At 31.5% G+C, this 27,765-nt stretch overlaps 5 protein-coding genes across 13 annotated transcripts; 3 read left to right on the top strand and 2 right to left on the bottom strand.

The window, feature by feature from the left end:
* Positions 1 to 24: 24 nt before the first annotated feature.
* Positions 25 to 4,430, bottom strand: LOC117220089 (F-box-like/WD repeat-containing protein TBL1XR1). Its single transcript, XM_033469772.2, has 6 exons — positions 4,232 to 4,430; positions 3,672 to 3,959; positions 1,880 to 2,226; positions 1,455 to 1,799; positions 1,011 to 1,379; positions 25 to 793 (listed from the first exon to the last, which is right to left on the bottom strand). The coding sequence occupies exons 1-6, from the start codon at positions 4,287 to 4,289 to the stop codon at positions 662 to 664; spliced, it is 1,539 nt and encodes a 512-aa protein (XP_033325663.2). The 5' UTR covers positions 4,290 to 4,430; the 3' UTR covers positions 25 to 661.
* Positions 4,431 to 4,760: 330 nt separating this feature from the next.
* Positions 4,761 to 9,785, top strand: SelR (methionine sulfoxide reductase SelR). 5 transcript variants are annotated; one of them, XM_033469774.2, is made up of 5 exons: positions 4,761 to 4,898; positions 4,974 to 5,035; positions 6,301 to 6,400; positions 7,048 to 7,220; positions 8,781 to 9,785. In XM_033469774.2, exons 2-5 carry the CDS (start codon positions 4,978 to 4,980, stop codon positions 8,969 to 8,971), a joined length of 522 nt encoding a protein of 173 aa, XP_033325665.1. In that variant the 5' UTR covers positions 4,761 to 4,898; positions 4,974 to 4,977; the 3' UTR covers positions 8,972 to 9,785. The 5 variants fall into 5 exon arrangements, with proteins under 5 accessions (XP_033325665.1, XP_033325664.1, XP_033325666.1 ...); XM_033469776.2 differs by lacking the exon at positions 4,761 to 4,898 and adding an exon at positions 6,037 to 6,192 and having other exon boundaries at positions 4,938 to 5,035; XM_033469773.2 differs by lacking the exon at positions 4,761 to 4,898 and having other exon boundaries at positions 4,899 to 5,035.
* Positions 9,786 to 10,314: 529 nt separating this feature from the next.
* Positions 10,315 to 18,897, bottom strand: Pak (serine/threonine-protein kinase PAK 3-like protein). 4 transcript variants are annotated; one of them, XM_076524892.1, is made up of 11 exons: positions 18,084 to 18,875; positions 17,432 to 17,728; positions 16,567 to 16,762; positions 15,903 to 15,914; positions 15,248 to 15,416; positions 15,036 to 15,162; positions 14,852 to 14,969; positions 14,482 to 14,765; positions 13,708 to 14,203; positions 13,419 to 13,637; positions 10,315 to 12,987 (listed from the first exon to the last, which is right to left on the bottom strand). In XM_076524892.1, the coding sequence occupies exons 2-11, from the start codon at positions 17,485 to 17,487 to the stop codon at positions 12,904 to 12,906; spliced, it is 1,761 nt and encodes a 586-aa protein (XP_076381007.1). In that variant the 5' UTR covers positions 17,488 to 17,728; positions 18,084 to 18,875; the 3' UTR covers positions 10,315 to 12,903. The 4 variants fall into 4 exon arrangements, with proteins under 4 accessions (XP_076381007.1, XP_033325588.1, XP_033325586.1 ...); XM_033469697.2 differs by having other exon boundaries at positions 14,852 to 14,957; positions 17,432 to 18,897; XM_033469695.2 differs by having other exon boundaries at positions 14,852 to 14,960; positions 17,432 to 18,897.
* Positions 18,898 to 21,042: 2,145 nt separating this feature from the next.
* RagA-B (Ras-related GTP binding A/B) lies at positions 21,043 to 23,843 on the top strand. The gene is made up of 7 exons (XM_033469554.2): positions 21,043 to 21,283; positions 21,578 to 21,682; positions 21,773 to 21,872; positions 21,955 to 22,339; positions 22,415 to 22,630; positions 22,698 to 22,813; positions 22,878 to 23,843. The coding sequence occupies exons 2-7, from the start codon at positions 21,671 to 21,673 to the stop codon at positions 22,967 to 22,969; spliced, it is 921 nt and encodes a 306-aa protein (XP_033325445.1). The 5' UTR covers positions 21,043 to 21,283; positions 21,578 to 21,670; the 3' UTR covers positions 22,970 to 23,843.
* Positions 23,844 to 23,874: 31 nt separating this feature from the next.
* On the top strand, positions 23,875 to 27,418 carry CAHbeta (carbonic anhydrase beta). 2 transcript variants are annotated; one of them, XM_033469584.2, is made up of 5 exons: positions 23,939 to 24,119; positions 24,864 to 24,948; positions 25,490 to 25,677; positions 26,240 to 26,431; positions 26,611 to 27,418. In XM_033469584.2, the coding sequence occupies exons 1-5, from the start codon at positions 24,027 to 24,029 to the stop codon at positions 26,818 to 26,820; spliced, it is 768 nt and encodes a 255-aa protein (XP_033325475.1). In that variant the 5' UTR covers positions 23,939 to 24,026; the 3' UTR covers positions 26,821 to 27,418. The 2 variants fall into 2 exon arrangements, with proteins under 2 accessions (XP_033325476.1, XP_033325475.1); XM_033469585.2 differs by lacking the exons at positions 26,240 to 26,431; positions 26,611 to 27,418 and adding an exon at positions 25,824 to 26,003 and having other exon boundaries at positions 23,875 to 24,119.
* Positions 27,419 to 27,765: the final 347 nt, after the last annotated feature.

Here is a 27,765-nt window from a genome sequence, read left to right on the forward strand (position 1 = left end):
TATAATAAAAGTACATCGCATTGCTTACTGTTCTTTAAACAATTTTATTCTTTTTTTATCCATTATCGAAGTTCATATAATACTTAATATTATTATCATTACAATTACAACATATACCTCATCCACTCCTAGTAAATGATGGTCGTATTTTATTCTTTTCTGGAAATATAATCCGTATGTATATATATATTATACTATACATGTATATACATATACTATATATACATATACATATACATACATGTATAGTATAATATATATATATATAATCCATATGTATATATATATATAGTCCGTCAAACTGTTTCACTGTACAGAGTGTCACAATTGAAAATACTAATGTACAATACCTTTCCCCTGAACACTTCTAACAAAACATCGGGAAAAGAATTAGAAAAGATTACAAGTTCTTTTTTCCATTTTAACTGAAATTTTTGTTTTAAAAACGTAAGTTATCATTAACTCATCTCAGTCCTGCATATAAATAATTAATACTCTTTCGAAGTATATTCAATAAGCACAAACAGCTCAGCCAACTGAATAACGTGGCTAGTATTTTAAAAAGTAGAAAGTGGAACTGTAACGAAATAAAATATATGGAAGGTAACTTAGAACCGTAAAAAATCCATGAAATGAAATATAGTCTTTTAGATGGTTGCAATCACAGTTTACGAAGGTCAAGAACAAACACACTGCCATCAGATGCAGAAGCACCAACTTTATCGCCTCGACTGTTCCAACAGACTTCAAATATTCCGCCTGTACCTCTATAACTGTGCACCAATTGACCACTCTGCGCAATTTAATAAAATATGTATATAATACTCATGATATATTCAGTGCTCGAAATGCTTCGGAACGCAACATTAGGCCCCGCCTCCTGACTACCACAGCGTCTCGCTCCCCACGTTGCGTAGTCAGAAGGTGGAGCCTAATGTTGCGTTCCGAAGCACTTCAAGCACTAAATATATTAACAAATCTAGAAACAAGAATAAATATAATCGTATTACCTGAGTAGACCAAATATGAACACATTTGTCGAAACTTCCACTAGCAAGAAATTTACCATCTGGACTAAATGCTACGCTGTAAACTGGCTCTGTGTGTTTTGTAAGTGTGTGTATACATGCGCCTCTCTCTACATCCCATAACCTTACTGTCGAATCAAAAGATGCGCTAGCTAATGTTAGATTCATATTTGGATTATGTGTTCCAGGTCCAGTTGGTGACCACTTAATTGTATATATTTCTTTGCTATGTGCCTGGAGATCATGTACCCATGTGTCCTGTTTCATAGACCAAATTTTGAGACTCATATCATCTGAACAACTAGCTAACAAATTTCCTTGAGGATCCCATTTAATAGCATTAACTTCATTCTGTAATTAATACAGTATATGATAATATTCAGCTGAAAAATTAAATACCGCTATCAATTATTTCTAAATACTTACTGTATGACCTTGGAAGCTCTTGATTGGTTTGTCTACATTAAGTTTACATACATGTATACATTGATCTGTAGAACAACTAGCGAATGACGTATTTGTTTGCCAATCAACATCTAAAGCAGGTGCACAATGAAAACTAAACTGTTGGGTACACTGTCCACTTTCTGCATCCCATATAATTGTTGTTTTATCTACACCAGCACTCAGTATATAATTTCCACGTTTGTTCCACTTTAACGCAAAAATTGGACCTTTGTGTTGACCTAAAGTTGAAGCTAATCTACCATCTGTTTTCCAAATTCTTGCATAACCATCATAACTTCCAGTTGCTAATAAGGTACCATCACACTGAACAAAAAGGACAGTAAATGTTTTCCAAGCCTTGCAAATATTATATATATAAATATTATTAAGCATATGAAGCATACCTTCCAATCTAAAGAAGTAACATCTTTATTACTTGGTACTTCTGTACCACCTTTCTGTATGCAGTGACGAAGAACAAGTTGATTTGGTGCTTGAGAATTATCAGACATATCCCAAATACGAGCTGTACTATCTCCAGAACCAGATGCCAAGAGATCGGTTGTTGGATTCCATGCACATATAAACACTTCTGATTCATGACCACGTAATTTTGTAGCTTTACTTTCTGGAATTTCAACTGCACTAGGATTACTTCCTCCACCTGAGCCTTGTTGTTGTTCGTCTACTTCCATTTCTGTCCTATCTCCACCCCTCTCATTTGTACCTACACCTTCATTAGAAGTAACAACTGTAAATTAATTAATAAATATTAAATTAGATACACTTCTTTCTTCTTAAAACATTTTCTTTTCATAACAATTTTATTACAACTATAATATGCAGCGTGTGTGAGTTATAACCAAATATGAAAATATTTCAAAAAAATATTAATAATACAGAAAAATGTTTCAGACAAAAGTTGCATCGTATTAATAGTAATATGTATATGGTGTAGATGTTCTTTTGACCTTGTGAGGTCCTTGAACTAGCCTACGAAGGTCAAGGTCATATTTTTTAATGGAACTGTACATTTGTCATCACATATCTTTATAGCAAATATCTTGACCTTTTCAAAACTCTACTTAAATGTGTATTTTGCTTACTTCGTTCCAGGCATATGACCTCTTAAAGCATTAGAGTTAACAGACATACACCACGGTGCCATTTATATTGGGCACTACATTGACGGATCCAGTAGACCGATGTTATTTGTAAACACAAAGCGACCTTTTCGTTGACACAATGTTGTTCTTTCTAATATTCACACGCGTAAGCCGTCAGAAAGTCAATGACTTTCAGTGAAAAAATGTGTCTTCAAATAAGTTTGTCTCCATTTCGCAATAAATCATTATAAAAATGCATTTAATAGCAGGGTAGAAAATTGAAATAGTTCTTTTACACAATGATAGGTAAACATACAAGGCAGTGGGTGAAGAATTTGGTAAACATCATCCAAATAGACCAAAACCATCTGAATCAGTGGTGAAAGACATTGTGGATGATTTTATAAAAATCAGAAATGTGAAAAGCGAAAAGCACCAAGCTGAAACTTGGTCAGAAGCAGACGAAATAAATGTATTAGCAGCATTTCATAACTGTTACTTGTAACATTTTAAAGAAAAGTAAATTAAAAACACATAAGCTGACAAATGTGCACAAAATTTTTTATGATGATTTAGGATCTCGCATAGAATTTGCACTATGGGTATTTTCTAAACTTGCAACTTTTGTCTGAAACATTTTCCCGTATTAGCAATATTTTTTGAAATATTTTCATATTTGATTATAACTCATACACACTGTATGCATAAGCGATATATTATAATGATAATTTTGATGATGATAGTAAGTACTTAAGCAGGAAAATATCATAAATATTAAAAATCTTGATAATTCGATCGTAATATGATTGTTTGCTCCCAATTTACGGATATGTTGTACCTTTTATATTGAACTCTATTTTGCTATACCGTTGCTTTCTCAAATTATTATACTTTCAAACTAATTGGGAAATGTATTATAAAGATATATTAACACAACTGGTATAATAAGATATAATTCAGAAACAAATCCGAAAATTAAAGCTGTCCTTTGATTTACCTGGTCTAGGAAGGAGGTCTATAAAATGAAAATACTTTTATAGACCAGGGTGTACCAGGCGCTATAATAATTGGTAACAGAAACTATAATTACCTTCTTCTCCATTTGTATCTTGCACCTCTGTTTTCACCTGTTGTTTCTGTTGATTAATTTGGTTCTGCCTTGATGCAACAACATCTGGCATAACAGCATCGATAAGGGATAATGATTCAACCATCCTTTGCACAGTTCCATCTTCACCTATTGATATTTCAGCCTCTGTATATTGTAATCCTTTCTGAAGTATGGACAAAAGTGCTGCTGGTGGTACTAATGCTCCGTTTATATTACTTTGTGATATATGTGATTCTATTCCAAATGTATACGCAGAATGTTGAAACCCTATTAAAAAGATACAATAACTTTAATTTTCACGATCTGTATTACATCTCATATATTACAAGTTAATCGTAATTTATATTCGATCTGTCTTAATTATAGCAATAATTTGTATGAAATCATAAGTTACTAATTTCTCCGTGAATTCTGATAATTATTTCAACAGAAATCTATGTATAATGTACGTAAGAGACACTCATAAACAAAAAAAAATTCAAACGTTATTGGTATACAAATTTGCTGGGAGAGGTTAGGAAATATTTCACACAACAAACCGGACTCTTGTAGATATCGATAAACCAAAAAATTGACTTCATCACTAGAGAAGCTCATCGTTCTTATCCTTTAAAACACTAGCACAACATATTTATACGAAGTTGCGCCAAAAATCGTGTTGATCCCAGTCTGACGCTGAGATTCCCGAATCCCGAGATTTGCCGCGTCAAGGCCGCTATAGCAAAAGAACACAGACCCATTTCATATAAACCATAGAGTAATACAGTGCAATAGTAGCTCAGGTTTTGCACGATTTTTCTACCTCTCTTGGCTTTTGCAAACATCCCCACTATATTACTGCGCATCCAATCCGCAGTGAATCCTGTCTTAGCATTGAATCGTCAACTAATTAGAACAATGCAATTTCTACTCCTATTCTCGTTAACGGAGCGCGCTGCGACCAGAGAGTCTTGCAGAAACTTAGATAGCAGAGTTAGCCATGAAATACAAACAACGGTATGTTCAGAAATGATATACCTTCTAATATCAACGTAATTTTCTCTTATTTTAAATTCAGTAAAAGAAAAAGGATGCATTGACGATACTAATTCATGTAATGTTTTCAGACGTATTTATTATGTAAACAATATTACACTTGTGCAACAATATAATAATGACCTATCATTAACAGCACGAAATTATACACAATACTTCGCCGAATAGAACGTGAGCAATCTCACAATGTTCATTATCAGATTATTTCTAGAAGTACTTATAACGTGTATAATTTACAATTTGCAGGAATATGTCAATAAGTCTACGACCTTTAACTCTGCTCACAAGAAATTTATTGCTTCAAAGAGGTTTGTATTGCAACTGCGAGCAAATTTCGGTTTTACAGTTAGCTTTTACTGTTAGATTAAACGCTTTGTTAAAGTCAATAGAATGGGGTTAGTTTTTATTTTAAAAAACAAAATAATGTTCATATCTTCATTTATACCTTAAAGTGTGTGCATAGACACTTAGAACATGATCACATTCATTCAGGCGTTTCTTACTATTTATACTTTCTAAACTTATTTATTTATCTTATCATTATTCATCACATATGTTAATAATTTCAAACGTTGTAATAACGGTTCAAATGTTTACAATTTTTTAAAAAGTTATATACTAATTTATAGATCATCGACTGACACGCTCCGTATATTATTTAAGTATACCAATACCAAGTTTAATGTAATTTGAAACAATTCCTTTTAATTTTCGGTAAATATATGATAATCAAAATTACAAATATTCGAATACGTAGAAATTTTTTATTAACATTTTCGTATACATAGATATACGAGTTTAAATATATAATATGTACATATATTGATACAAGTGTTTTAATTCATATTGCTATTATTTTACTTTCGCAACTACATGTTTTATTGTCCGCATAATATTTTTAAATGAACATTAAATTATATAAATGTGTATTCGTAAGTATTTATTTATTAATACAAATATTAAAAGATCATGGTAGAAAGTAGAACAGAACAATATTTCAAATATAAATTTCTCACATTCTTCTACTGCTAATTAAAATTTTAGTAATACACATTTCGCTATAAACTTCTCCATATTTTTATACTGTTTCGGATGTTTATTCTGCTGATAGAATTTCATAACTTTCTCATATCACATTCACCGATTACATGCAAATGACTGATATAAACTACCGTTAGTATTACCTTACTTTTGAATTAATAATTAACTAACAAAAATTAACATTTTAAATATTAGTACTACATTAAATTTTATATTTTAAACAAGATTGTTCGTAAAACGTAGTCATATGCTATGTATGTACCTATAGTTTTGCTGTATAGAGCAGAAGCCACGTGTCATCATAATATGTAGTGTAATTGTCAAATCTGATCGCCGGAGGACCTGATTGGTTAAGCCAAGGTCACGAAATCTGATCGTCCATGCTCAAAGGAACAGGCCGTGTGCCGCTTCTGTTCTCTTCGCTGTATGTACAAGTTGCATAGTTGCGAGGAAAGCGCGGCAAGACGGATCGTGTTATTTTTTGTTATAGGAATCGCTATTTGATTCCACATTCCTTTTCACTTGTTTTAAGGGACAATTAGAAGAATGACTTCGGAAATTGATAAAGAGGAGTTAAAAAAGCGTTTGACACCGCTGCAATGGCATGTAACGCAGGAAAAGGGGACAGAGAGGTACGTACGTACGTAAGACGTGAATTGAATTTTCTTATTATGGAATAAGACGTGTGTCAGATTATATTATCGTATAGCTACTTTATAAGTCGCACGGGTGACGTAAGCTTTCTTTTCGTGAAACAATACTTCGAGTAACGAAATTTCCATGCACGCATTGCGTACGTTTCTATACGTATACCGCTTTACGATTGTTTATAGAAATTTTCGACGATAAATGGAATAATACTCAACTGTCCATTTCTTTTTAATGCATAATTAACATATAGATAGTAGTTTAATTTTGTAATTTGTAGTCGTGCATAAATGAGTCAAGTATTAATTATGATCAGCTGATTGAATATATCTATTTGTATTAATTTTTCTAACAGTTCTTAAACAATACTAGAGTACTATTGTAATCCTAGTGGAATAGTTTGATATAAATTGTAATACCTATGATCCAATTTTTCAAAAATATTATCAATATGGTGGAAACTGGTTTACTTTTAGGTGACATGTGACTAAAATAGCTTTTTCAAGAGCATGTGTTGGCTTGACTTTGCGTCATGACCGAGTGGTTTAAAAATAAAACATAGGTGTTCATAATTAACTTCCTGCTAAGCATGCCTGTCCATGGTGCTAACCATTTTTCTTTTCTTTTGTAGACCATTCAGTGGTTGTTACAACAAATTCTACGAAAGAGGCACATACACCTGTATAATTTGTGATCAAGAATTATTTTCTTCTGATACAAAATATGACAGTGGCTGTGGTTGGCCTGCATTCAACGAAGTATTGGAACAGGGACGAGTCAAGTTAACCAAAGATACTACGCATGGTAAGCAGATTTATGAATTATACTTTTATTGATAAATATTTTTAGTATTATGCTCGGTTTCTTAGTACAATAACAATATTTATTACATATATAATATACACTCATTAAAAGTATCTGCTTAAATGGTAGATAAATAAACTCTATAAGGCAAAGTTCTATTTATATGTAATAACATCCAATAGCGTTCATGAATGTTAGAGTTTTATTTATGTACCATACTTAAACATTCTTCATTATTTTTCTTACATTCATACTTTCACAAAACCTATCCTAACTCTTAGTTCTGCATTCCTAAGCCTTCCATTACTCACATTTCACTATTTGATTTATTCTTTATTATATTTTACAAATAGCACAAACATGTATGATTAAATTAATATAGTTCTTTTATTATTAAAATATTTCATTATAGTGTCCTTTAAAGGTGCACGAAAATTTGATCCCTGTTATCAAATTATGATGATAGATTGTTTATCTTTTTTTAATCTATTTACAAAGAATTAAAAATCTTTGTTACTACTTTACGGAAATTGTATTAGTATATAAGGAAGGTAATATTCCTCCTTTCCTGTACCTTGCATGCTAATGCTTAGAGTGTGATTGTGTTAGACTTACATCATCTATTGTGTGAAACTAAGATCATAGGTGTAGTAAAAAAATAATTTTTTTATTGATTTATGTATGAAAGAAAGGAAAATTAACATATCTTGCTGGTTCATCCTATTATAGTTAACATGTAGCTTTTGCTTTTATATAATAATTTTAGTAGATAACTACTATAACTATAGTAGACTACTACTATAACTTCAAGCTTAAAAATAGAATTAATTTATTATATTTAACATAGTATTTCAATTTGTTTTTTAAATATATATATATATGATTTATATTATTTTGATAATTCTGTCAATATTATTTGCATCTTTTTAATTTATTCATGGTGTTGTTGTAAATGAATGTAAACAGAGAAAAAATATTTTATGGTTATATCAAATGTGGTATCATATAGATAGTGATGAAGTTATTTTTAAATATTCTAGTAATTTCATTATAAAAACATTTAACTGTGTATAGATAAATATTTTTCAGTATCTTGATAATTCTTTTAATTCAGTTGTACAGTATCAATATATTTAAATATGGAATGGAAATTCAGAGAGATCTCCGATGGATGAATAAAGCAAGAAACAAGATTATGGGTATTGATTATGTGTAGATTGTGTAGTTACTTCTTATTTTGCTGATTATTTAAAAAATACAATACAATACAAGTTTTCCGTTATGTTTCAACTTATTATTCTTACAATTATATCATTTAGAACAGAAATTTTAATATTTGTTGCTTATTATTTGTTATTCTACCTACTGCTTTTAATAATATCAATACACTTTGTTTGATGCTGCTATTACTGGAAAGCATTTAAAGTGCACAAAAGAAAGGTGTTGGTCTGTGTTTAATCACACTCTATTATTCTATTTCCTTTGTCTTCCTATTGCTCCGCTACCACCACTTCACTCTCACCATTGACACACAAAACTGCGTCGACAATTGACGCACAGTTGGTGGAAATCTACTACTGCTGATCGCAAACCCAGATATGGTGCGGACTGAAGTAACCTGTTCGAAGTGCGGTTCACATTTGGGGCACGTGTTTAACGATGGTCCAAAGCCCACAAGGAAGCGATTTTGCATCAACTCTGCATCCATAAACTTCCATTCGGCAGGAGAAGAAAAGAAGACACCATCATAAGACTAGTGGAGAAAGAACTTTAAATAAGATTTTAGGAAAAGAATGATGAAGTCAAACTTGTACTGATAAAAAGTTTATATTTCTTAACAAATACTGTGACTGCATATGATACTTTCAATTAGATTTTGCTACTACCATTTAAAAATTTAGTTACTTTTTGAAAAGAAAATATGTAAACATCGTACATAACAAAAAAATATTTTTACGTTAAATATTATGAGCAATATTTTCATGTATATTGCATATTTATTATGAACAGCTTCACTGTCTATACTTTATAAATGCTAAATTTGTTTCTAATTATTAGAAGCATAGATTCCACAAGAGGATATAAATATATGTATTTATGCATAATACAGTGATAACTTATGTCATATTAATTTTTTGCAATGTTAATATAATCTTAAGATGACCTCGAATTTGTAAATACACCCTAAATGAATAAGATACTCCATTTAGAGTGTGTAAAATATAAAATCTAATAAACTAATGTAAAATGTATAAAAAAATAATTCACGAAAGCATTCAGTTATTTTTTTATATTACATGTAATGGGCATAATATGTAAATAACAATAACTATTTATTTGTTTGAACAAATCAAGAAAGTGCATTGTAAACTTTGTTATCATTTGTGTTAGCTATTCGTTATTTAAATGGAGAATATCTTCTTTTTGTATTGAGTGCATATAGGAAGGAAGGGGAGGATTTCATTGGAAGAACAATTCTTTTGTTATAAAATGTTTCCTTATATTGTAACGTTTCAAAACAAACTAAAAGGTGTTACAGTACAATATATATGCAAATTCTAGGCATTATTTTTACAATAATTCATTATCCATTTCCTGCTTTCCTTCATTTTTAAATTCGACACTGTTTAAATATTAGCTTTTCCTGAGAAACCAGATTCTCTACCAAATTCTCTTGCAATAATAAATACCAATTTCATAGAAAGAGAGGTACACATTGTTAAAATGACATTTTCAGTAAAATTCGAAAGCTGAAAACTTTAATAATAAAATATGTAAATAATATAACGGCTCCGTCACTAGGCCTGATTTCTTGTTTCATATTGAGATCTCAAAGCATTTTCAAAAACATCATAAAAAAAGTTACAAAAACATGATTACACGTGCTCATAACTCGATTTGTATAGGAACCTATTTATATAGTTCTAAACCGACCAGAATAAGTTTCTTACGGAAATACATAAATGCACTTGGAACGATAACCGAGACGTAAGGACCGAGAACATTTATCCTTGTCCACATTTTTATCCAAGTCTTGTTTGTAGCAATATATTATTGCGATTTGTGTGTACTAACAATAAAATAATAACAATGATTCTAAATAGGTGAATGGCTCTCAGTTTTATTATGATAAGGCATACTGATACAACTTTTGTACTTGGGTTCATTCAACAAACAACGGATCTCACTCAGAATGTTCACATGCCTAATCGTAAACCTGTTATAATATTCTTATGTGGTATTTAAAAATATGGACAAGTAAACTTTGCACCCCGGTTCGGCTCGATTTACAAATAAAAATAAATCTTATATAGATAGCTGCTTCAGCTGAAATATGCTTAATCACCGCCGCAGTAATACAATTACATAAAATGGACGTTTTTTTCCTTCTACAGATATTTGTGAAAATGCAGGACCTCGTTCAGTAATGTCTGTTCGAGTTAACGTCAATTTTGACCCTGGATCGCACGCACTTTTTTTCCTTTTGTATCGTTTACACAAAACGCATTTCTTTAATACTAGACGTGCACAGTTACTTTGTTCTCTATACCGCGCCTAACATTACTTACAGTTCCCAAATAGTTTAGAATGCATGCTGAAATGGCGGGAGCTCATCCTCGACATCGAGGCAAGATTATAGATTATAATCCTTGGTTCGTTATAGGTAAATATAATTACCCTTCAGCATGCTATTCTAAGTTCGGGCGTAAGCGCGTTGCAAACTGAGCTTCTTCGTCTGTCAAGTATAATTAGACATTATTAATTAATATAAAAAAACTAATCAGGCTTTTTAATAATAGTATTACGAAAACAATAAACTCAGTAAATAATGAATACATTATTGCATATACGATTTTTTATTACGAAATAATGTATGCTTTCCTTGCACTTGTTTCTTTTTTTCATCGTTTCATATGCAATATATCATTAACTTCCTTGATATCTATTATATTCTCACATTGCGTCCATTAGCGGTACTTTACAGTAATGTTCTACAAGTAATGATGATGAAAAGAATAAAAATGACAAGTCTGAAAGTCTGTGTTCCTTAAACTAAAACGTCCAAGGCTTCCGCTTCAGCAATTAATATATGTTTATGGTATAATACAATTAGGAAAGACATTAATTATTAGGTTTAGTGTAGTACAACCATATAGAAATCTCGTCTCGTACAATTGTTAACGTAAAGTTTTGTATATCTTTTTTCCTTCTCAGTTGACTTGTGTGTACGTCTGTGTCTGTTGGTATTTTTTAAACAAAATATTAAATTATCCTGTTGATGATTCAAGATTACAAGGAATCTAGCGCAAGTTTTTCACGTCTCTAAACATGACAAGACAGGCACTTTATAATGTCACAAAATGCTCCTATATCTGAATCTTGTTTTAAAATTTCGTCACTTATCCGTTCGTTTCTTACAAGACACGTTGAAGACATTTTTACGTTTTGCTTCTTACGACCTGTATTGTAGAACACACGTTAACAGGACACTTGTCCACGGATAGAAAGATGTTTTAATAACTAATATATTTTAGTAACAAGGTCAATGTCTCAACATGTCTCATGAGCGATGCAAATGAGAAAAAGTACTTATGTTTTATCTTACAATTACACAAAATGAAGTAACATTAAATAAGACTCGTGTATGCTGAATTCGTTATGAACTTCCCCCACGCGGTAAAATCAATATTCTTGAAATTATATACATGTAATGTAATGCATGGATTGCAATGTCCAAATTGTAAGAACATCTATTAAGACTTTTAACTTAATGTAACATAATCAAGTTTGCTAACATTCATCCGACAAGAACGTGATCTCTCGAGAACGTTTAAAACAAGTTAGGCTATCGCTTATTATACCTACGTCATACTGACAGACCAAAGACTGAAAACATATTGCTCTGTTCTCCGTAACTTCGTTCAAAAAATATAAGTCTGACACGAAGACCAATTTTTTCTTTTTTTCTTTCTTCCTACGATTTCTTGTTAAACCATAATAATGTATTAGAATAGGTCCTATGTACTTGTTCACATTTGTTTATGGTATTATCTAATAAGGTTTTCGCTATAAATAATGTATGTATGTTTGTAGCTAACTCTGATCTTCAATTTTTTAGAGTCAGTAATACTAGTTTTTTTATATCTTTAGAAAATAACTGACAGTCGCTTGGAAGTCCTCGACCGCAGTTCGATATTGGTACAAGAGCTCCTCAGGCAACAACCCATTCATACTATTCTTACTTTTCCCTTTGAAGAATATTTAAATAAGACATGGCGAGCTCTTTGTGACCAATAAAAACTCGTCGAGGAGTGCAAGATTTCTGCCGTCAGATCGTTTACAGTTCTGATTTAACTTTGTTTCCTCGCAACATGCGAGAATCGAGCAATTTAAAAACTTTGAAACCATTTCTCGATACTTCTCAAGGTATCGGATAAGTTCTATCTATCTATGACCTATATATATAAATATGTATATATCTTATATGCATGTATATCTATATATATACATATTTATATATTTATATATATGTTTATATATTTATATATGTTTATTCAATATTTATAATATATTATTGAATTATTGTGCCGTTCCGTTTTGGGAGGATGATTCTTTTTTTACTCGCAAACTTAATCTTTCTGATCACACTGCATAGCCAGAAATGCCAACAAGAATTTTGCCGCTAATGGCCTTTCGCAGCTTCCTTTGCTGCCATTATTAAGGGTGTTAAGGAAGCAAGCGGCCTTGCTAGTTTCAGAAAAGGATGCTGCAATTTACCACAAAAATATATATTAAAATATATATTAAGAAAGAATTTTAGTCTAGAAATTTAAAAAAAGAACGATTATTTTAAATTTTCTTAAAGAATGTGTTTCTCAAATTGGTTTTATAAATTTCCAAAATTCACGAAGTTATAAGAATTTGAATACTATACTTTGCAAGCATAGTATTGGAAATCTGAATTACATTTTATGATTGTCAGCCATAAGCATAGAAAATCAAAACAATTTATTTTTTTAGTTAATAATTCTATTCTTTCATTTATTTTCCATTTATTTCAATTTTGTGATAAAAAAAAGTTTCGAAGCTAGCCTGATTGTCTTAGATCAGAATATCTCTTTAATCGTGACACGTAATATCCATGCGAAAGGTATAATTATATTAACATATCATGTATATGCATTGTGCTTAAGTTACCTTGAGTAATTCTGAAGCTGCCGATCGTTTTTCCACTTCAACCTCTAAACATTGATCTAAGAAATCTTGAAAAATTGCCGATAATTTATCCTTCTCCTTAATTTCGGGTTTACCATTGGTTGCAATTAAATACAGTGCTCTCAAAGGATTCTCATTTAAATATGGTGGTTCTCCTTCTATCATTTCAATAGCCATAATACCCAACGACCAAATATCCACCTAGGAGTTCATAGTTAATAATAAATAATAAAAAAATCTTTTACTTTTTTTGTTTGTGAAATATATCTACCTTTGGACCATACTGTTTTCTTGTAACTACTTCTGGTGCCATCCAATATGGTGTACCAACCATAGTAGTTCGTTTACTTTGTTCCGGTGAAATTTGTGCACAAAACCCAAAATCTGTTAGTTTCACTCCACCATCTAACCCAAGCAGGATATTATCAGATTTAATATCTCTGTGTATAACTTGATTACAATGCAGGAACTCCAAAGCCTGTAGGACTTCTCTACATACAGCTGCTATTTGACCCTCATCCATACAAGTTTCAGTCACAACATCAGTCAAACTACCACCAGGTAAATATTCCATAACTACCCACAATTCTTCTCCTACAAGGTAACTATCCAAGTAATTTACAACATTCGGATGTTTGTTCTCCCGCATAACTAATATTTCGTTTATGATCAGCTCTTTCTTTGGTTGCTGTGAAAGATTCATTTGTTTTATTGCAACTTCCATCCCAGTCGATGTTTCAATTGCCGTATACACTGTTCCCGAAGCACTAAAAAACAAATAAAAAGTGTTAATGCGTTTGTAAAAAATTTGTATGTCAGTGATGCCTCAATTCATACAAGATTTTTCTTCTTCCCCAAGGAAGCGCTTGTATCCAAACATTTTACTGCACATCCAATCCGCAGTGAATCCTGTCTTAGCATTGAATCTTCAATCAATCAGAGCAAAGCAATTTCTACTCCTATTTTCACTAACAGAGCGAGCTATGGCCGGAGAGTCTTGTAGGATCTGAGGTTACACTGTACAACTTTGCATATTACAACTTACCCTTGACCTATTTTTTCCATTTTTGTATACTTTCTATTAGGATCACCTACGCTTACAATTGTTCTCAGTTTCTCTAATATTTCGTCATCCGACATTTTTTTCTTTCTAGCTTTATCGCTTTGAGTCGGTCTCGTTTGATCAGTCGTTGTCGATGTAGGAGTTGCTTGATTCTTGTTTCTGTCCAATTGCGATTGATGCGGTTGTTGTGGTGTACCATTTCGTTGAGGTGAACCTAGCGTTGTATTTATTGGCGGTGGCGGTTCTTCTTCTATGGGCTTTGTATACTGTCGCAAAAAATTATATTTTTGTACACATCCACGAAAGCTGAAGAAACAATTCGAACATTTTGTATAGAAGAAATGTTACATACAATTGATTTTGTACGTTCCGGTCTAGCAGAAATTGGGGGTGGTGGAGGCTCATCTTCTTGCTCAGAACTGGTTGCACAAGCATCTGTTGGTGTACTACTAGGACTACTGCTACTTACTCTGTAAGTTTATTGTTTCTCAGCGAATATTTAATCATATGACGTAAAAATTGTAACAAAGACTCACCTGCTGAGTGAATGTTGAGAATGAGAACTTCCAGAAGCCTGTGACATCGCTTGACCACGAATACTCCCTACTCCAGTTCCAACCCCTATACCCATGCTTCTGGGACTACTTGCTCTTTCAATAGGAGCTTAAAATGGAATTAAATATTTTTAGCATACATTCGATGGATCAATTAATAATATGAATTCGTCCTTAAAGAAACAGTAGCTTACCAACTACTCCAACCATTTTTGTTGTTGTCATGTATTTAGAACCTTTCGTTTCTTTACTGCTACTATCATACCAGTTCAAAACATCTAATACAGCTTGTGGATTCTTCTTCTGTTCTTGTTTACTGATGTTACTAGACATAAGCAGCCTTGCCCATGCTTCTGGCATTCCCTAGGATAGAAAATGATGTTTTAGCACGATCATTTTTAATATTGTATATATACATATATACAACATATATATATATATACATATATACAATATATATATACAAGGATAGAAACAAGTGATACAGGATGTATTTATTCACAATGATTAATTCTCAAAGTTTTGAAAACCAAGAGAACATCGTGCAAATATAAAATACTTGAGAATTCAATTGATATATGGGAAGTAAGATTTTAAGCATTCAAACCAATTTGAAATTTTGTGTTGCCAGAAAGCAATAATATCAAATGCAACGTTGACTAAAGCGTTTGTTAATCTACTGAAGCAGCTATGCCTGTAATCTATTATAAACTTCAAATTTTGAATTAAAAAAAAAAAGAATAATAAGGTAGTTTGATCAATCGCAACAGAAACAAACAGTCAAATTATGTGTAGATATAATAAAAGATGCAGGCAAACTATTTTCTGTCGTTATTTGAAGTTACTTACTTTCAATGGCAGCTTGAAAGAAATACGTGTCTAGTTAGTTTTTCATGTGAAAAAATAATAGGTATAAGAAGCATCAGACAAATTACCAAATTACTTTTCCACAGTGTCCATACACATGTGACCAGGTGATGAAAATTTAATTTATTTTAGGTACGGAAAATCCATCACTATCTTTTTTTTTCTAAGAAGAAAGTTTATTATATTAATCCTTACCAATACATTATAGGTCATTTATATAATTTTATGCAATGAATACATGACAAAAATGAATATATGATTTTGATGTATATGAAATTATAGTATCAAAATAACACCAAATTTAATATGAAGTACATAGAAAATTTCATTAACTTCCAACTATTGCAACATATCTTATCTTTGTGTTAAGTGCAAGTAAATACCATCTTTCCTTGTAAAAGCATATCATCTGAATACTAATTGCTAATTTAATAGTATTTAGCTTGCAAAGAATTATTTACCATACTAACTACAATTATCATTAATAATAGTGGAGTAATTTACCTAACCAGTAATGTATTGAAATGAAATAAAGTTATTTTTACAAAATGTTAATTTGGATACTCCGTACCATTATATAGTAGCAAAGCAGGAAGCGAGTGCACTTTGAACAGTAGTAACAAATTGCAAACAACAAAAAACTTACCGTAAATTCACCGGTAACTGCATCAAATCCAACATGTACTGTATGTTCAAAGTTGGTGGGATAACTGATGTTGGGCTTGTCCTTGTTTTCTTTTACCTTCATTTTGCTTTTTAATGTCTTTTTCTTACGTTCATCAGAATCAGGTTCTTTTGGCAATGGACGCATGTCCACTGGTAAATTAGGTGCAGATTCACTCCTGAAACATTTAATACATTGCTAAGTATTGATCTCATATTCTAAAATATTTTTATTTTATAATATCTATATGTACATAATAATAATTATATTCTATATAATTTAAGATGATAATTAGTTTTACCTAATACAAAGATACAGTTATGAATAATTTTTTATTCTTAGTAAATATTGTCTCATACGCAATTAAATAACATACGGCTTATATTAAATTAGAAAAACATTATTTAATACAAGTTATTTATATGCAACACTATCACACATCTTATATTTTGCTTGTAAGGTGAAAGATTATAGCTGTATAGAAAGACTTAAAAGGATGGTCTCCCACAACAGAATGTCATTGCATCTGAACTGTAGGATTTTATTTTTAGCAACTACTAAATTAGTGCCTGTTCCTCTATTTTAAGGGGACGCAGATCTGTGCATATTGCAAAGAAAATAATAAGAGCTCACAGTATGATAAAATGATATTGGCTATCAACATATGTGAAACATGAATGTGGATATTAGTCAGATTGTATTTATACTGCAAAATGTATGTAACATAGAAGTGAATCTAGTACAAGTTACAAATAGTAAATAATAAACTCTTATTCTTGAAAAGTTCTTCTTACAAGGCAAATATAGCGAATATACATAAGGGAGAAAATTTATAAATGAAAATTACCTGTTTGATGTAAGTCGCACAGGAGGTGCAGGGGGTTTATCCTCTTCATCTGACATTTTGCCTGTGCTCCTATCCCTTTGTTGCCAGTCTATCCTACGTTGCTGCGTTTCTGTCCTTTTACTTCAGAATCTTTGTTGCTCTACCGTCTCCTGCCACGGCTGTTTTGGTTGTTTTGACGTTTCACAAATTCCAAAAAGACTAAGGTTTCAAATCACAGTATGTACAGAATCTTCTCTGTTGACAAGACCACCAAGTTGTCTGCAGCAGGTGCAAGATTCTAAGAGCCATTCACTCCTTCTGCCAAGTAGTAAGGTGACCTTATTTCTTTTTTTCCTCAATTTAGTGGATGCTGCTTGACCAACGTTTCTGATACCGGCTCTGTATCACGAGCACGGATAGAAAAGCTTCGGACGACCGGTAGAAGACATGAAACGAGAGCAAGGGAAAAGCCCCTCCTCTGTGAGTGACAGTTTTGTAAAGCTAATCGACGGTGCTCGTTTATGGTTTTGTATAATTGCGAATACTCGCAGCGTCCTCGATTGGGTCAATGTCGTGAGTATAGGGTGTACTCGAAAACGGGGGTCAGACGAACGCCTCCAAAGCGTGATTCACGCACGGGTGCAGACACCCCGCCGCATCTACGGATCCCTACCTCTTTTCCTCGCTCCCGACCTTCCGTGTCGACCTCCCTTAGTGTCGCGATTTCTCTTTCGTTCTCTCGCGGCTCTCGTTTCACTCCTCCCTTTTTCTGTCCTCTCGCACTCTCGAAAGAAAAAATACGATTATATATCGTATATATATACATATATATGTGTATGTATATATACACGTATATATATATGTATATCTATATATGTATATGGCGCCGCTTTATCCACACGTCCGTGATGTGCCGCGTTCGGGCACGGCGGAGGCGGAACCACGCGGCGCTCCAAGTTTTATCAATGGCACCTCATTTCGCATAGAGAATCGACGCCCGATGTCGACAGATCACTCCCTGTACTTCTCCACGACTTCTCGAGGTTGATAAGGAGTCTGAATCACAACCGCCACCGCAGTTCTCTATCACTGCACAGTGCTTCCACTGAAACACCGTTCACTCCCCCTTCCTCTTCGCCTTTACGTTTCTCTTTTGCACTTTTTCACTGGACTTACAACACTCTTTTCTTTCTTCCTTCGTACGCTATCTTTCGCCTCGCATACTTGCAAGGTCTAATCATTAATGCGTACACATGCATTTAGCTTCACCCACACCAATTGTTACCGACTGAACACGGCCAACAGTGTGCGTGTGTAGATACATGTTTAAAAAAAATTTAGAATAATATAGGTTGAAGCGATGGTAATACTGCATCCGAATCAATTACAGGTTAGCCAACATATCGAAAACGAAAATTTCGCGCACTTCGTTATGATTCCGATGTTTTTTGAAGAAACGAACAGAAAGTTACATACATCTACGTACGCATTTATCATGCTTGATAAAAGAGGATAAAAATTCTACATACACATCATAATTTGTAGTAAATGATAATATTAGATTTACAGAGATGTTTTGCATACTACGGTACTAGTATGCACCGAAGATGAGAAGAGAAGATTGCTACTAACGCTCGAGTTTTGCAGCTTCGCCGTGGCTTGATGAAACTCGTCAAACAACATATGCGCGCTGAGTTTTAGGAGGAAGTTGAGAACCTTTTACAGTATTTGGGGTAGATTCAACCTACAAAAGAAAATAATGCTAGCTGCAAAGTAAGATTTTGCTTAGAATTTTCTTTCTCAACACAGCTTTAGTCGTACTAATTGCTTGAAAATACTTTTCATGACAGGGTCGCTCTTTTTTATTTACTCGCAAATTAAAAAATGAAACTATCAATTACAAATAAATGGCACATATAAATGCTGTATTATGAAGTAGCTTATTGAATAATGAAAATCAAAGCTTGAATCGTAAAGATCGAATAATTAGAAGATTAATAGGATATATATTATTCAATTTTAAATATTCGTTTTCTGAAGTATCTCAATTGGCGGTATCTGTCTTGTTGAATTTTTATAACCGACATACTAAAAATATCCTATAATTTTCAATCATTAAACTTATCAATTTATTACTTATTATTTATATTTGTGATTGTAATCTTCAAACATTGAAAATGCCTTTGATGTTTACATTGTATGCTAAACAAATTGATATATTTGTGGGTAAGTTGAAAAAAGTGACTGCTATTGAAAGCATTATAAAAATTAAGTGTGCAGGTTAATGTTGCTTTGTAGTATTCGTTTTCTGTTTAATTTTCCCTCTGACGCTGAAAAAGGTTCTCATCTTCTTTTTAAAATTCGGTGCGCATCATATGTTTGACGAGTTCCGAACGTTAACAATCCCTCTAGTCATCTCTATATGTATATACTAATATATGGTTATCATTGAAATTTAAATACATAAATGTAGTCCGATAGAATTGTTGTCATTTAAAATAATATATCGAAAATAAAATAATGCCAACAGCTCGATTTATCTTTACATTGTTTCTATCTCCTCTACACTATTTTTCTTCTCTATTATCAAGCTAAAGTAAAAAGTGAAATAAGTCACACGTCATCTTTGCACTTGCGCACCGCAGTTTTATCTGCGTGTAAAATAGATTAGAGGAGAAACTTCCTTCGGATTTATGGATTATCTCTCGAACTTTTTAAATTTGTAATAATTTAATAAATTTACACAGTAAGTTCCGAAAAGCTGTCTTTATTTGTCTGCAATTTTACTAAAAATTATATTTTATAATTTCACGTGTACAATTAACAGATCAAATGGCGGCGCTATATGTGACGTAGTTTTCAATATCATGTAATACCGACTTCAAATGAATCGAGCTTATTGATGTGTACTATCAAAAGAAGCAGTCGAAAATGAAGATAGAGATCTGTATTTTTTTGGAAGCACAGAAAAATGGAGGGGATGTGCACTTTAGCTTAGGTAGTTAGAAAAGTGTGTAGAAGTAGGTCTCATTACTGTACATATGTATTCGTATTTATAATACAATTAAAAATCTTAGAGCATCAAAGTTAAAAATATCGTACCTAATAGAAACTTTAAATATGTAATATACACGAAAAGTTGTTGAAATTTTTCAATTATTATTATAGTTGTATTATCATATTGACTTCTTATTATAATGTAAACAATAATATATAATAATTACATAATGGCTGTCTGTAGTATGAAATATGCTTAAAAACGATTATTATATATGAAATATTGTTTCTTTCACCAAACTTCAAATTTGTATAACTGAGACATTGTACATGAATCTATGATGAATTGCTGTATATATAATTTTTAGTTCTTTAAATAAAGTACATATAAGGAATACTAAGGTGCTATAAAAATATGTATTATTGGAAATTGAATGTTACAAAGCGTCATGTAGTGGCAACCATGTATTGTAAACAAACAAAATGAATTTTTTTTATTATTAATTCTTCTGATCTCTGTCTTATCTCTTTTTGAAATATTCTATGTATTATATAATTTTTTCTCCCTATTACATTCCATTAGATTATGTTGGAACATTCATACATTTAATGTAGATAATCCAAAATGTACATGGCAAATGTTGTTTTTAAAGAAAATTCTGTACACCTGTGTTAGACAGTAAGACCAACACCAAAGAATATTACTCCACCAATGAGAGGAATACATAGTCACAACACAAATTCTTGTCGCATTGGGGAAATAAACCCTCTACTTTAACATTGTTTTTCTTTATCTTATCTTTTCCTGGTGCTGCAGTAGTAATACGCTTGAAGTTAGTTATTAGCAGTGTACATTTACATTGTAAAGAATAGAGGGTAAATCGTAATTTTAATATTGTATATCTGTTTACTGTCAATGTAATCAACATCCACGCTCGAATCGATCAATGTTTTTGTACGATTAACAATTTTTTAATCGCATTTTGTGTCCTAATTAGGAAACGAAAAGACTGTCGCGTTTCAGTTGCGTTACATGGTTACATGTCATAAAGTTACACCTACATTGGTGATTCATGGAAGAGTTTAGAATAACCTGGATATGAAATTGCAAAAAAGCTGAGAATTATTTAATTATATGACGATCTTATACTATTCAATGATTTGTTACAGGCAAATCAGAATTGTTCAAACGATTGTAGCAAAACAACGACCGCGTATAAAGTTTTAGATTAACATTATCAAGTTCAACATTATCGAGTCAAGATGAAGAAGAAGGTATTTATATGCATAGATCTTTAAATTTTTTATTATAGTGGTTGAAGTGTTATGTTTTTATCATAACAAATATTTATATTTTTTTTTTAGGTCCTTTTAATGGGTAAAAGTGGCTCTGGGAAGACCAGTATGCGTAGCATTATTTTTGCAAATTATATTGCTCGTGATACTCGTCGTCTTGGAGCAACAAGTGAGTAAGAATGAACTTTCATTCCTTTGTAAACTATTTCTTCAATTTTATATGTACTCATTGTTATCTATGTTTCTTGCAGTTGACGTGGAACATAGTCATGTAAGATTTCTTGGTAATTTGGTGCTAAATCTTTGGGACTGTGGTGGCCAGGAAGCATTTATGGAAAATTATTTTGCATCTCAACGGGATAATATATTTAGGAACGTTGAGGTTTTAATCTATGTTTTCGATGTTGAGTCAAGAGAATTGGATAAAGATATGCATTATTATCAAAGTTGTTTAGAAGCAATACTGCAAAACAGTCCAGAAGCAAAAATATTCTGCCTAGTACATAAGATGGATTTGCTTCAAGAAGATCAGCGCGATGTGATATTTAGGGAGAGAGAAGAGGACTTAAGAAGGCTTAGTTTACCCCTTGAATGTACTTGTTTTAGAACTAGTATATGGGATGAAACTTTGTATAGGTATATCTTTATTATTCTGCATTAGTTCTAGTTAGTATAAATTCAGATTTTCATCTAACTAATTATATTATCCAGGGCATGGTCTTCTATTGTGTATATGTTGATTCCCAACGTGAAAGAACTTGAACAAAGTTTGAAACAATTTACAAATATTATTGACGCCGATGAAGTCCTACTGTTCGAAAGAGCAACATTTTTGGTAATAAGTTATTGTCAGAGGCAACATCATAGAGACGTTCATAGATTTGAAAAGGTTTCAAATATAATAAAACAATTCAAGTTAAGTTGTAGGTAAGTTTATCAAGATACATTGCAAGTTCATTAATGTGTTAATATATTTACAAAATAATACATTTAGCAAATTAGCGGCACAGTTTCAAAGTATGGAAGTTAGAAATACCAATTTTGCGGCATTTATCGATGTATTTACGTCGAATACATACGTAATGGTTATTATGTCGGATCCTGCAATTCGTAAGTATCTATAATTTAAACATTTTGTTTGGTAAATCATTGAAACAATTATTTGTTATTATAGCATCGGCGGCAACGCTAATTAATATCCGTAATGCTCGAAAGCATTTCGAAAAATTAGAGCGTGCTAGCCAAAGCTCGGCATTGAGTAGATAGAAATCAATTCGACCCAGGCGCGTTGTCACCCGGGTCCAAGCTATTATGCATTATTGAATCTAAGAGTGACTTTGGATTCAAGTCACCAAGATGAGAGTATGATTGTACAAGATTTTCTTATTTGTCTATCACGAATTATCAATAAGTTTCTTAATGATTTATTAACATCAGCATGCAACTACTAACATAGATATAGGCAAAAATACAAAATTTTAATAAACTTTCTATTACAAGTACCTATACTTTTGACGATACAAAATCGATAGCAATAGTTACGTGAAGGTACCAAGAACTGCGTGAATTAACAATAAACGTAAAACATAAGTCATCTGAGAATTCAAAAGTTTGCGTTAATCATAACGTAATGTATAATTCTTTTCTATTCTGTGTTGTAGAAGAATGCTCTCTATCTTGATTCTTAGATCATTCATGGTTCCCTGGGTGAGCTATTTTCCTGGTTCCATGTTGTATGTTTCATTTTTGTACAGCAATTTTTCTGGCCTGTCTCAAAGATGTATATTTTCTTACGTTATTCACTTAACATAATAATATACTAATTGTAAGGATCATATTCAATTTCAATGAAGATTAATTCATTGCCATTTTTGTCTGGATTTATGTAAATGTAAAAGATATTGAAAATTATTATTGTTATTATTATTATTATCATTATTATAATTATAAAAGAACAAATGTTGAATTTTTATGAATTTATTTACGGCTGTATTTAGTATGATATTTGAAAAGATAAAAAGTGTTGTAATATGAATTTGTGCTTAAACATGTATACTTAAGCTGTATTTTATATATGTACAAATAAAAAATGTAAAAAAGCATTCATTACTGAAGGAATAAATTAAATCACAAAAGAAAATGTAGCGCGTTCTTATTTGGCGGGTGATACACTTAAAGATACTATGTAATTAACTGTAATAGTTTCACTATTCCTTAAGAGCATTTGAATTTTCCGCCATTTGATTGGTAATGGCGGATATATGTGTTGTCATCAGTTTTGTGTTGATAGAGTTTAGTTAGTGAAGTGCCTTTAAACGTAATAATGGATAGAATAATCAAAGGAATCATGAATTACAGAAAATGGCATAGAGATGGAATGGTGAAGCAATTTCAACAAGTTCGAGATCATCCTGAGGTGTGTCAAAATTGATTTATTCAAATTTCTTATAATCGTGCATGGGACACGTTAATATTTTTGTACGTTCGTTTTTAATAATATGTACAAAGGATAATTTTTAATGATTATTTTTTAAAAGACCAAAACATAATCTGTATTATATGTTGAAAGTTATTAAAAATTACATACTTTTGATAATGTTCATAATATTTTGGGCGCAGGAGCATGTATCTCTTGATTATGAACTTATATTACGCCCTTGACCACAGACTTACTGATAAGAGGAACAAAACGTTCGTACACGTGCGATTCAAATTACGTACTAGGAATAACATTATCTTACATTAATAAATTAACGAAACCAAAATTTATGCATTAAAAGTGACTTTATCAATAAAACAAACAGAAAACTTAATATTTAAGTTGGCGTAATTGTTTTTACTTTTTTTTACGAATGTTTATCATATTTTCAAGATTTGAAACATTTTATCGTGTATGTATGATGTAGAGGGTTAGTTGAATTTGATATGTTGACTTTAAAAATAAAATTTGTAGATTTATATCATTTTGTTATATTCTTTATTTATATACATTATGTATGGAATTTACTTGTCTTAATGAAATGGTGTTTGAAATAAAATTCCAAATCTGCATAATGCATCAACACACTACAAAGAAAAAACTAATTTGAATCCATGATATAACTCGTGCGATGTTAATAATTATTGCCGTAATTGACTTCTGTCGTTACTCTTATCACAGCCAAAAGCAGTATTCTTTACCTGCATGGACTCCCGGATGATCCCAACTAGATTTACGGAAACGAACGTTGGGGACATGTTTGTCGGTACGACACTTCACTGAAATATCATTTGTTCGAATGTGAAGACTACTTTACCATTTTCGTACCGCGATACATTTTAATCTCACCTATCGTTGTAACGAGCATCGATACTACAGACTTTCTTCAAAAAATAACATTTTCAATTAAGCTGTAATAATTTTCGAAATCGAACTTTGCGATAGCGCAATTTGAAATTCTTTTTTTTCAAAACTATGTGTATTCAATTAATTTCTCAATAACTTTTGCAATTTGTTTATCAAATAACTATTGAAAATGATTAAATAACTCTTCTTTCAAATTTAAATGTTGTCTACATATTTACAATTACATTGATAAGAAATTGATGGACTTGTAATAAATACTATGTAACTTCAATGACATTCAAAACATGAATGGGAAAAAATTTCTTGTCGTTTATTCGCTTTTAAAAAAAAACGGTTTGTAAAATTCAAACGAGACATCCTGTAGAACCGAGTCGGTAGTCGCGGGTTCCCTAAAACGTGGTATCTGAAGAAATAGTATGTAATGTATTTTTCTTTTTCAGTTCGAAATGCCGGTAATGTCGTACCTCATTCTCAGCATTTTCCGGACGAGCTGACGATGTGCGAGCCCGCGGCTTTAGAACTTGGCTGTGTGGTAAACAGCATAAGGCATGTTATAGTTTGTGGACACAGCGATTGTAAAGCTATGAATTTGTTGTATGCTTTGCGGGATGAAGAATTTGCCTCTAAGGTGAGTCCTATTTATGAATTAAATTAAAAACTAGAATAAGGTTTCCAGTTTTGATATCACTGAATTTGGTCCCCAGGGACCAATTAGGTATTTATTAGAACATAAGTCAAGATTTCACTTACTATAATTATATTTTATTTTTACAGTGTTATTCTAAAAGAGATTTGGAATCACATTGTCCTTTCCAGGAATAAAAGGATCACACAAGGTCACACAAAGTCATTGTCCCCTCCATACTTCTTCAAAGTATTATCCTCGAGTAATCTTATCACATTATTCCTCTGCACAACTCCTTAAGAATAAAATTGATCTTGAGTATTTTAGAATATTGTTTTTTTGGCAAATAAAATCCTTTATATGGTAGTCATTACAAACACAGAACTCTTCTTTTTTTATCAAATGAAGTAACTATGCCTGAGGAAATTTAGCTTAAAGAATTTATAGTAACACTAAGAAATATTAGTAAAATGTTTAGACAAAATTCTGCAAGCTGAGAATTAATTGTATAAATAATAATAGTGTCAACTGCATGACTGTAAACATTTCTATATTTTTCTCTTAGGCGAACAGGAGGATATCACCGCTAAGAGCGTGGCTGTGTGCACATGCTAGCAGCAGTTTAGCAAAATTTCAGCAGCTTGAAGTAACTGGCTACCACCAGCCTATAATTTTTCAAGCTGAAACACCGTTGCGAAAGTTCGTAGCTTACATCGATCCAGAAAATAAATTTACTATAGAAGACAAATTATCTCAAGTTAGTTGTAAGATGTATATAATTTATTTTTAATTTTCTAACAATGCAATGCTTTTAAAATACGTTCTTTTATAATTTAATATATGTTCTTTGATGTTCTCTAATTTATAAGAAAGTAAATCTATACATTATATATATATTATAATTTATTTTAAATGCGGAAATGTATCTCGTTTCAGGTGAATACCCTCCAACAATTACAAAACGTAGCTTCCTACGGGTTTTTAAAGAAGCGACTCGAAAGACATGATCTGCATATTCATGCTTTGTGGTTTGATATTTACACTGGCGACATTTACTACTTCAGCAGAGGGAGCAAACGATTCGTGGAGATCAATGAATTGACAGAAACGCCATTGCTCGCTGAAATTAAAAAATATTATTCTTAGAATATTTTGTATTTAGTGATGCATCTTATCTTAATCAAATAATCTCGAAACATTGTTATCTGAGACTGAACTAGTTACACATTCGTTGAGATCTTTAACAATGTTTAAACATATAATTACCGCGGGTTAGATGCTCGTTAGATCGAAGACCACAATATGTACCTGAGAGTGAAAGTAATGGATTTTCTTTCTCTTAGTCTTGTTTTATTAAGACTAATATTACAAACTTGTTTGCACAAAATAGACCGCTACAGTAGCCTTAGATATATTTACAACCAAAACACTTGGTGCATATTTATTTCGAACAGTAATATTATAAGATAATATTCCATTTCATATTGTTACTTACATCAAAATGCTTACCTACAGTGTTCATGTTAAGGGAAGGAAATTAGTTTTCCTTCGAGACATAGAAGGATAATTATTTTGGAATTATACAAAGTCTATTATAAAAAGATATTGTAAAAATATAAATTCTACTATATTTTATGTATTGTTGTGTACAAAGTATATTCGCATGTATATTTTTAATAATTTATATAATCTCTTGTATACGCAGGAAGTAACTGTACAATACATATTTATTGTTGTTGGGATCGCCATTGCGTTTTATTATCACCTTAATTTCCCGCTGAGCATTAAATGTACAATATTTACTTGTGAGAAAAGCTTTCCAATTATAATTTTTTAAATTAAAAATTGTATTTAATATTAAATTTGTATTAGTACCTTCACCGTTCTATTATATTCTTCAATGTTACTAAAAGGAAATTTGTATCATTTAGAAACTTTTATTCAGTATTTAAGAAATTTTTTCCCTTCATTATAGTAATTCATGACAAGTAGAAGAGTATTTTACACATTTTATTTATGCGTTTTAGTATATTTTAATACTGCAAATCTATATAATAATTTATTATATTATATAATAACTAATATAGTACT

This window comes from Megalopta genalis, chromosome 10 (genome assembly GCF_051020955.1).
Source record: "Megalopta genalis isolate 19385.01 chromosome 10, iyMegGena1_principal, whole genome shotgun sequence".
In the NCBI taxonomy this organism is placed as follows: Eukaryota; Metazoa; Arthropoda; class Insecta; order Hymenoptera; family Halictidae; genus Megalopta; species Megalopta genalis.